The 11,023-nt window shown below is 51.1% G+C and overlaps 1 protein-coding gene across 1 annotated transcript in view; it reads left to right on the forward strand.

Moving 5' to 3' along the window:
- ZBTB44 (zinc finger and BTB domain containing 44) overlaps positions 1-10,449 on the forward strand; it is a 56,486-nt gene extending 46,037 nt beyond the window's left edge. The window contains exon 6 of the mRNA XM_039722089.1: positions 10,409-10,449. Within this exon, the coding sequence (XP_039578023.1) occupies positions 10,409-10,434 (26 nt within the window). The 3' untranslated portion in view covers positions 10,435-10,449. The remainder of the gene's footprint in view (positions 1-10,408) is intronic.
- The last annotated feature ends 574 nt before the right edge of the window (positions 10,450-11,023 follow it).

Here is an 11,023-nt window from a genome sequence, read left to right on the forward strand (position 1 = left end):
TAAATCTACTCTATCAGTTTGAAGACGTTCTCCCTTGTCCTGTCACCCCAGCACTTGTGAAAAGTCTCTCCCCATCTTTCTTGTCAGCCCCATTAGGGACTGAAAGGCCACAGTTGGGTCAAACTGAAGCTGCTCCTCTCCAGACTCCCCAGTTTCCTCAGCCTTTCCTCCCAGCAGAGCTGCTCCATCCCTCTGACCATCCTGCTGCCTCCTCTGGGCTCCAGCAGCTCCAGCTCCTCCCTGTGCTGCCCCCCGAGCTGGAGGCAGCTCTGCAGGGGGGGTCTCACCTGGGCAGGGCAGGATTGTAGGAATGTGCCCCTGCTGATGGAGTGACCAAATTATTCTTTGTCTCCTTAAAAAGGAAAAAAACCCAGAAGTTTCTCTCCTCAATTAGGTAAACAGACACATCACAGGACCTTGGGGACTTCACCTCAAACTCAAGGATAGTCAGTTGGACAGAAGCCAAAAGGTCTCACCTAAGCAATTCACTAGAAAAAGAAGAGAACAAAGGAATTAATCACTTTTGTGGGGTGTTTTACCAGGAGCAAGAGCCTCTTGCCCCTGGTTCGGGTTTTCTCTGTAAAGAGCTTTGTTATTTTGCCTTTTATTAAAACTTTTCCATTTCCTACACTACCACAGCAGCCATCCTGCTGATTTTATGCCATCTCAGGTAGCTGAGCTATCTCAGGTGTGATATATTTCTCTGAGAGCTCATAAAAGCTTGAGGAGATCCTGATACCACAGGGTGCCCTCCCTCAGAGGGTGCTGAGCTCTGTGTACCTGCAGAGCCCGTTCTGCCCCACAGCTGGGCTGGGCTGGGCTGCTGCCCTGTGCCCTGCAGCTGCTGGCTGGCTGCTGCTGTGAGCACATCAAATTCTGGGTGCTGCTGTGAGCACATCAAATGCTGGGTGTTGCTGTGAGCACATCCAGGTGCTGGATGCTGCTGTGAGCACACGAAATGCTGGGTGCTGCTGTGAGCACATCAAATGCTGGGTGTTGCTGTGAGCACATCAAATGCTGGGTGTTGCTCCAGCTGCCACGTCCCAGGCTGCTCCCAGCCCTGTCCAGCCTGGCCTTGGGCACTGCCAGGGATCCAGGGGCAGCCACAGCTGCTCTGGGCACCCTGTGCCAGGGCCTTAGCACCCTCACAGGGAGGAATTTCTTCCATGCATCTAACCTAAATCTACTCTATCAGTTTGAAGACGTTCTCCCTTGTCCTGTCACCCCAGCACTTGTGAAAAGTCTCTCCCCATCTTTCTTGTCAGCCCCATTAGGGACTGAAAGGCCACAGTTGGGTCAAACTGAAGCTGCTCCTCTCCAGACTCCCCAGTTTCCTCAGCCTTTCCTCCCAGCAGAGCTGCTCCATCCCTCTGACCATCCTGCTGCCTCCTCTGGGCTCCAGCAGCTCCAGCTCCTCCCTGTGCTGCCCCCCGAGCTGGAGGCAGCTCTGCAGGGGGGGTCTCACCTGGGCAGGGCAGGATTGTAGGAATGTGCCCCTGCTGATGGAGTGACCAAATTATTCTTTGTCTCCTTAAAAAGGAAAAAAACCCAGAAGTTTCTCTCCTCAATTAGGTAAACAGACACATCACAGGACCTTGGGGACTTCACCTCAAACTCAAGGATAGTCAGTTGGACAGAAGCCAAAAGGTCTCACCTAAGCAATTCACAAGAAAAAGAAGAGAACAAAGGAATTCATCACTTTTGTGGGGTGTTTTACCAGGCGCAAGAGCCTCTTGCCCCTGGTTCGGGTTTTCTCTGTAAAGAGCTTTGTTATTTTGCCTTTTATTAAAACTTTTCCATTTCCTACACTACCACAGCAGCCATCCTGCTGATTTTATGCCATCTCAGGTAGCTGAGCTATCTCAGGTGTGATATATTTCTCTGAGAGCTCATAAAAGCTTGAGGAGATCCTGATACCACAGGGTGCCCTCCCTCAGAGGGTGCTGAGCTCTGTGTACCTGCAGAGCCCGTTCTGCCCCACGGCTGGGCTGGGCTGGGCTGCTGCCCTGTGCCCTGCAGCTGCTGGCTGGCTGCTGCTGTGAGCACATCAAATTCTGGGTATTGCTGTGAGCACACGAAATGCTGGGTGCTGCTGTGAGCACATGAAATTCTGGGTGTTGATGTGCGCACATGAAATTCTGGGTGTTGATGTGCGCACATGAAATTCTGGGTGTTGATGTGCGCACATGAAATTCTGGGTGTTGATGTGCGCACATGAAATTCTGGGTGTTGCTGTGAGCACATCAAATTCTGGGTGCTGCTGTGAGCACACCAAGGTGCTGGCTGCTGCTGTGAGCACATCAAATTCTGGGTGTTGCTGTGAGCACATGAAATTCTGGGTGTTGCTGTGAGCACATCCAGGTGCTGGATGCTGCTGTGAGCACACCGAGGTGCTGGGTGCTGCTGTGAGCACACAAAATGCTGGGTGTTGCTGTGAGCACACAAAATGCTGGGTGCTGCTGTGAGCACATCAAATGCTGGGTGTTGCTCCAGCTGCCAGCTCCAGCTGGGGCTGCCCCAGCTCCATGGATGTCCTGGCAGCAGAGCTGCCCCACCGCTCTCAGGACAGGCGGATGCTGAAGTCACCAGCGAGGCTCAGAACCTGGAATGGAGGGTTTGGATCAGTGCCTGCTGCACCAGAGGAGCCTTGCACAAGCCTGACCTTCTGCCCAGGACCCAGCCTGAGCCCTCAGCAGCACAGGCCATGGCACAGCATCCCTGCCCTGAGGCAGCAAGGCTGTCAGCTGGGGCCAGGAGCTGGGCTTGGAAACCCTGAGTGCTCAGTTTGGCCACAGCCTCGCTTTGCAAATACACACAAACATCTCATTTTCTCCTTTTTTTTTGCCATCGTATCCATGGTCTGTGTCCTGATGAACTTTTACTCCCTGTGAATTAGTGGTAGGATTATTACTAGAGTTTTGTCTGCTTGCAGGCTAAAGAAGCTCTTGATTTGAGGTTTAGGCTGTGCAGTTGTGTTTGGTTTTGTTAGCAGACAGTTATTTTTTTTAAATAGTTTTTGTCTTACACTTTCCTCCAAATATAACTACAACAAATAAGCAGTAAAACTGAGTGGCAAAAATGTGCTGTTGAGGAGGAACAGGCCCTTGGGACTGCTCAGAGCACAAGCAGAGCTGTGGGGTTACAAACAGAGGAATACAGTAGAAGACATACAGAAAAACTCCATCTCCTCCAATACTGATGTTTTGTGTGCCTTGTGGACCCTGGATCAGCACAATCCAGCTCTCTGTTTTGCAGCCAAAGCTAATTTTTGAAGTACTGCTACAAACAGCACCACAACATTTCATATCTGTGCTGGGTTTCACTTTTAATTCTTGTAGCTTTGAATGTCCTGACAAGGATGTTTCAAAAAAAAAAAAGAAAAAAACCCCAAAAATCTGTTGTGTGAGCTGAGCCCAGGAATGCTGCAGTGCTGTCCAAAATGAGTCAGTGTGTTCTGGGCTAGCAGAGCCTGTCTGGGGAAGGCTGGTGGTCGGGGTGGGTGTTTGGTGGGCACCAGCACTGTGTGCCTGGGGCTGTGCAGAGCCAGCACACAGAGAACCAGTCTGCTCAGGTTCTCCTCAGACAATTATCTATTTATTCTCCTCGGATGACATCCCTCTAAATCCTTTGCTGGATTTTCTGCTTTTAATTCTCCTTTCCTCCCCGAAGCAGAACATCCATCCTTCCTGTCTTCTGCTGGCTGCAGCCCATCCCTGCCAGCACTGTTCCTCCTCCTCCTCCTCCTTTTCCTGCTGCACCTCCCCAGCCCTGGGCAGCTCGGGGCTGGCTGCCCGAGGATTTCAGGCGTTTCTGTGCCCTGAGCCCAGCTCACTTGACCCCGGGCTGATCCCAGCCTGCCCAGAGGTGCCCCAGTGCCAGGCTGGGATTTCTCAGGTGCCACGAGGGGCTCGGGGCTCTCTGAATTCCTCACAGCCTGGCTGGGGCTTTGGCCTTGTGACAGATGAGTGATGCCATGGCTGATTCTCACAATCAAAAAGGCTCAGGGCTCTCTGAATTCCTCACAGCCTGGCTGGGGCTTTGGCCTTTATGACAGATGAGTGATGCCATGGCTGACTCTCACAATCAAAAGGCAAATATCATGGATATATGTTAGGAGAAGTTTTACAGATTTATAATTATGTTTTACCCCCTTGTGTTGGTGTCAGGGTTCGGGACATTTGGACATTTGGAAGGGTGGGATTGTTACCTGACCTCCAATCCAATGTGTAAGAAGGTGATCTGCCAAGGTGCCAGGCAGTGATCTCCACCCTGGACAGCAAAGGAGTTGATGGACAGAACTTTGGGAGGGGTAAAGGGTTAAAAAGAGAAATCTCCATTGTGTGGGTGAGCACATGGTGGGGAAAATCCTCTGCTCCCAGAGCTGTATTATTCTCTCTATTCAGTCTGCTGTCATATTTTTTATAAGGTTTTAATAAACCTTTTAGATTTTTTTGAAAGTGAGCAGCATTTCTCACAGGCTCTTTCTTTGTCTGATGCTCTCCGTTCCTGGAAACCCTTTGTTTGTGCCCTTCCCCTTAAGGGGTCAAGTGCTTCCACGGGAGGTCAGCCTGTAGTTTTCCATGGATCCACACTGCTCCATGCAGGAGTGGATTTGCTCTGTGATAATACAGCCGAGCAGGCAAAACCACAAGTAAATCAGCCTGGGGTTTTTTCCCGTTTTTAATAACAGTTTACTATTCTGTAAGTGCATGTAAAGCACATGCCCTGTTCTCCCAGCCAAGGAGCTTGACAGCTTGTCAGCAAGAACTACCACAGGTCTAGAGTGACTGATTTATACAAGTAAAAGCACACGTGCCAAGACCTGGCAACAGCCTCCTCCTGTTTTTTTTTTTATTGCAATGACTTGGCAACCCTCTGTCTTCTCCTTCATCCAAACTTTTGCCTTTTATAGTCTTTGAATAACACCTTTTTTTTAAAATATGTGTAGCAGCTTCCCTCCCTTCTCTTGCAGCCATTTGCTCTCCTTATCTGAATTGGCCATGGGACAGGAGATCTTGGCTTCCCAACAAGCAGCTCCTGACTGAGCACACACAATCCCAACCCAGACTGCACGTGGACCTGTGTTTTTGTGGACTGGGATGGGTGTGTCAGGGATGTGTTACACTTTTTTACCTGTGTTCTGACATCTCCAGGCTCGTGTGTTGTACCTGATTGTGGTAAAATTCACCTCCCTTCACAGAAAGGTGCACATATCTGAGCTCACACCGGTGCAATCAAGTGTTCATTGGCATTATTCTGATGTCTTCAGTGTGGAATGGTGAGGATCTCATCTAAGGACTCGCACAAATTCCTTTGTACCCATGCAGGAATTCTTCCATTCATCCACACACACATAAGAGCCACCTTGTGTAATCAGCTGGCCTCCAAGGGAGAGCCAGACTGGATCATGCCAGGCTCCTGCCTTTGCTCTCTCCAGGCCTGTGCTCAGGTGCAGGCTCACCCACAGCTGTCAGCCACGCTCCCTCAGACACCAGCATTCCCAGGCACAGACAGTCTCTCACACATAAGCTTATAGATTTATGATTTGTTGTGAGAGTGGAAAACAGCTGCTGCAGGCTAATCAAATACAGCAGAAGATTTAATGCAAAATATTGAAAAACACTGTCTGGTAGGAGGGTGAAACTCTGAAAAACATGCTGGTCTCGTGGCTCTGGGCCAGTGCAAGAAGATTTGCACCTGGCCATGATAAACGTCAGCAGCGGGGCTGGAGGAGGCTGCCTCACCCTCCCAGGCTGCCAGACACACAAAGTCATGTTGGGCTTGGCCCTGGGAAGCAGCTCCATCCGTCTGGGGCTGTGGTTTTCCAGCAAGCAGAGCTGCTCAGGGTGCAGCAGCAGCAGGGAGGAAGAGCAGTCCCAGCCTTGCACGTCAGGCTGAAGCTCCTGCTGCTGGCTCCCTTCTGCCCATCCCTGTGGACACATGGAAAGCCTGTTTCTTCAGGGCTGTCAGTTCAGCACCTTTCACCAGTTCTGCTAAGGCTGCAAAGGCTTGGAAATAATTAACTGCAAATGAAAGAATTTCATCTCAGGTTTCTGCTGACTGACGGCACAGGCAATTTATGATGCCATAAGAAGCTCAGGCTGGGATTATTTCTGTGTAACACCCAAGGCTGCTGCTTGGCAGCTCATTGGTGGTTGGAAGGGACAGAACTAGATTAATGCCTCGTGGATTTCATCTATAAACTTTCATGGGTTTGGAGTTGGAGGGCTCAGCTTAGCTGAGCACAGACTAAACCTGTGGCAGTTTGCAACATCATCTCCCTTCCCCGGTGCTGTAGGTGGGACTTGTCAGCACAGCTCTTGCCTTTCTCACCTGGCAGGTATGATCTCACTCATCCATCTCCAAGAGTCAGGCCATGAAAGGCTGGGCTGTGAAAATAGCACGGGATCTGTCTTCAAAGTGTCCTTCCCACAGAGCTTGGCTTGGCAGCCTCAGACTGCCAAAACAAAGGCACCTGCTCCTGCTTCCCTGGGTGCTCAGCAGGGTGATCCAGGCACTCCCAGACTCAGCAGGGAAACAGGACACCTGATCCAGGCACTCCCAGACTGAAGGACAGGTGTCTGCTGTTCCTGTCCATTCCTGGTCTGCTACAGGGCACAAGAGGCTTCTGCTTCAGCACTGCCTGCTACAAGGGGTCGTTCTTGTCCTTTGATGGTTGTGGGGTCAGTCCCTGTTACCCACCTGCCAAAGGTGTCAGTTTTTCTGGCTGGAAACTCCCCAGGCTGAGCCAGCAGGTCAGTTCTGCACACCCTGCTGTCAGCTGGGCTAAGGTTTTCTGACAGGAGCAGTGGGGCACTTGGGCTGAGCTGACTGATGTTGCAGTGCCTGTGTGCACAGCCCTCACCCGTGCCTTCCCCTTCTCCAGTACCAGTGATAACCAGATGGAAGCTTCCAGATCCCAGCTCTCCAGCAAGGAGAAGGGTTGGCAGAGTGAGTGTATAACCCAGCCTTGCCTGTGCCCAGCTAACACCTGCCCCAGGCAGGGCAGGGCTGGAGGACCTTGGTGTGTGGCTCAGCATGGCCTGAGCTGAGGAGGACTGGGCTGGAGCCCCTGCCCCAAACTCAGCCCTGAGCTCAGACTCCATTGCATCTCCTCTCACCCCCAGGACTCTGCTGCACTCTCATCCCCTCAGTAACTCCTGGTGTCTCCTACCCACACGTGCTGTGAGCAGCTCCCCGTTTGGCCGTGTGCTTTGGGATCCTCAGCTGTTTGGGGCTCTCAGTGAGGCACCAGCTGCACCAGCAGCCCTGACTCACAGCTCTGCTCTGCCAAGGAGCCCAGCTTCCCCTTCTGCAGGGGCACGCAGCCCTGGGTGGCATCAAGTCCACACTGAATTGCACCATGCAGGGATGTGAGAAGCATCTGTTCCCTGCAGATGTTCAGCCATCTCATTGTTTGTTGGGTTTCAGGACGGGAACGCTCTTCAGTTCTGTGAGACACTCGCTGTTCTCAGATGTCTGGGAGGGTGTGTGGGGTGGGGGGAGAAATGTCTTTGTGTGACGCCAGCAAGGAGCAGAGACAGAGGTTTCGTGCTCTGTGGAAAATACTTGAAAGGCCTTTGAGCTCTGGCTAATCTCCATGATCCTGTGTTTTCCAGCAGCAGGCTGAGGGAGGAAGAGTACAGGGGCAGGAGAGCAGGGCTGAGAAGCACAACTGGACTCTCTCCCGGGCTCAGGAGAGCTTGGCAGAACCCTTGTGGCAAATGGAGCTGGATGCAGCAGAATCCAGCCTTAAGCTTGGCTCAGATCTTAGGCCCAGCAGAGCCTCCTCGGATCTGCAGCAGCTTTGTCAGTAGCTGAAGGCATTTCAGCTCACTGAACCAGACACAAGTGCAGCTGTTGGCTTCAGCTGTGGCACAGGGCAGAGGGGAGGTTGCCCACATTTGAGACCTTTTTGCCCACAGGCATTTTATGTCTGTGGTTTTTCTATAGATTTATTTTCTTCTTTCTCTGTGAATCAGCTTTTAGAATGCCTGATGCACTGCAGGTTTGACCCATTGGTGTAGGAAACCTGAGGCACACAGCTGCAGAGCAGCCCCTGCACAGGTGAGGGTTTGGCAGAGCTGTGTTGTACCTGAATTCCAGGTTACACCTTTGATCCCCTCCTCTCCCAGCTCAGAGCATTTTAGCCATTTGCAGAGTGCCTTTTGGTCTGAGGTACTGTGCCCAAGCTGACAGGAGGGTTTGAACCCCCCCTGGGTTCCATTTCTCATGGAGACATTTCTAACCCAGACAGGATTTGAGGAATAGAGGTGGAGTGGCTCTCAGTTTTTCTGTATGGGTTCAACCAGGTACAGACAGAGCAAGGCCAGAGCAGAAACTTGACACTGATGAAAGCAGTGCCAGGAAGAAATGTCCCTTCAGTATATCCCTCCCACTTCTCACAGAAGGAAAACTCCATGCAGCCCCCAAACTTTCCTAGTCAACACTTGTTCCCTTTCCTCTGCACCAGCAGAAAAGCTTTGTTAAAAAGAATCATTTCAGGATTTTGAATGTTTTGTTCCTGCCAGTGAGTCAATGGTTTTTCCAGTCCCTCCCCCACAATAAGTGAGTGCAGGCTGAGTGTGGTCCAGAGGAAAATGTGAGTTACACGTGTCCTGGCCACATGCTGCTCTGGTACCAATGATAACCAGATGGAGGCTTCCAGATCCCAGCTCTCCAGCAAGGAGAAGGGTTGGCAGAGTGAGTGTATAACCCAGCCTTGCCTGTGCCCAGCTAACACCTGCCCCCAGGCAGGGCAGGGCTGGAGGACCTTGGTGTGTGGCTCAGCATGGCCTGAGCTGAGGAGGACTGGGCTGGAGCCCCTGCCCCAAACTCAGCCCTGAGCCCAGACTCCCATTGCATCTCCACCCACCTCCAGGACTCTGCTGTACTCTCATCTCCACTCCTCTGCCCATCTCCACTCCTCTGCTCATCTATCTCCACTCCTCTTTCATTTTCTCTTCTGGGGGAGGAAATTAGAGGGGCTGGACAATGGCAGAGAGAGGCCTTGGGATAATTTTGAGGTTTCAAATGCAACTGGTACCTTATCCTTTTGGCACCTTACTCATTAGGATGCAAACAGTGCCAACCATGTGTAGCTGGAACAGCCCATCCATTGCTTGGCAGGTTTGAGGGCTGTCACAGGAGGAACTCTGTCCCACAAGCAGTGCAGGAGCCACAGTGTGCAGCAGGCTCCTGGTGCATGCCAGACCCCTTTGCCCTTGCATGGTGCTGCTTGCACACAAAAAAATGCCTGCAGAGCTCCCAGCTCCCCCAAAGTTGTCACCATCACCACCATCATCATCATTTTCTGTGTAGTGATAGGAAAGCCAAAGGCCAGGTGTCCAGAAGATGATATTCCTGTAACAGCCTCAATACCTGGGAAGATTGGGATATGGAAGAAAGCTCTCACTCTGAGGCTGGTGTCTTAGTTTCCCTTTCTCCCTGTGGGAGTTTTTGAGATTTCCCATTGTCTGTGGAAACAGCGAGTTCCTGCAAGCACCCACACCTCACTTCCCTCTGCTCTGCTTCCTTATTCTGAGCCACTGAGGGAGGGAACAGGAAGAGATCCATGGATGGGTTTTAGGGTAAAATCTCAGGTAGGTTACCTTTATTAAAGATAAGCTAAGTACACAGAAAACATAAGCCTTACTCAGGCAGCAGTTCACAGGAACTTGGCAGAGGCCTGCCTGCATTTCAGAATCCTTCTCCTTTTTCTAGATGAAAGCCCTGCAGAAGGATTTGTTTTTCAGACAGAAGGCAAGCCAAGTTGGTGATTTCATCCTAAGGCAGGCTGTGTCAAGCTGGTCCTATTCAAACATGCAGGAAATCAACCCTGGAGCTCGTTCAGAAATGAGGATGGAGAGTGGGGGTAGAGAGAGGGGCCCTGAGGAGGACAGGAGCCTGGATTCTGCAGGCAGGCTCAGAACAAGCAGAGAGGTACCTGCTGTCAGGAACCCACCCCTCTCCCTTGGGAGGATTCACTGGCACAGTTTCAAGGAACATTTCTTAATTTCCAGCTCTTCCAAGCAGCTCTCCCACCTCTGTGCTCACACATGGCTGAGAGGGACACTCAGGGCACTGAAAAGGGGAAGAGAGGAGAAGAGAGGAGAAGAGAGGAGAGGAGGTTGCTCTGGACATGGGAGCAGGGAAAAGGGAGAGAGAAATGGAAAAGAGGCTGTGAAGATGTTCTTTACAAATCGTCACAATGCTCTCCACTTAAACATTTGTAGAGCAGCTATGGAGCACCAGTGATAGAGGGGAGGCAACAGATGGCAGAATTCAGAACATTTGTTCTTGGGTCTGCTTCAAAATCTCTGAGCTCTTTGGACAGTCCATCCCCAAGCAGCAAGGGAAGGACTGTGGAGAAAAAATTGGCATAATTTTCTCTTCTGCATTTTTGCAGCTGCCAGCTTGCCTATTGTTCAGTGAAGACACCACTCCAAGAACCTCCATCACCCTGCAGCAGGCTGGGACCAGCACATCACAAGGGAAAGCCATGAGAAAAACCTGCTTGGGATCTGTGTGTGAGTGTGTATAATCCTTCATCCCTAAAGAACATCTGCAGGGGCTTCTGAGCAAGGCAGGCAGCGTTTGCTGTCACTGCTGGACAAAGCTCAGGCCTGCCCCTTTGCACTCACTCTGTCTGCAGAAAATCTGCAAGGGCTCCGCTCCTTCCTTTCTAGCAACTGCTTTCATGAATCCAGATTTTAGTGGTTTGGGTTTTATTTAAATCAAGCACTTTCCGATGTGAATAATGCCAGCAAAACTTTTGTAACTTGGCCTGGAAGATGGGAAAAATGCAGACACCAAAAGCCAAGGCAGGCTCTTAAATGTCAGTACTTATTAGGCACTTTTTAACATTAGTGCCTGGTGCTGGAATCTGCCCATGCAGGCTGGAGGATGAGGAAATGTTATTTGAACACATCTGCTCCAAGAGATACTGTCAGACTTGGGGAGCATCTTGTGGTAATTAGGGGAATTCATTTCATTATTTGTTCCAGCAGCGGTTTGGGTTTTT

This window comes from Passer montanus, unplaced genomic scaffold (assembly GCF_014805655.1).
Source record: "Passer montanus isolate IOZ18808 unplaced genomic scaffold, ASM1480565v1 scaffold47, whole genome shotgun sequence".
In the NCBI taxonomy this organism is placed as follows: Eukaryota; Metazoa; Chordata; class Aves; order Passeriformes; family Passeridae; genus Passer; species Passer montanus.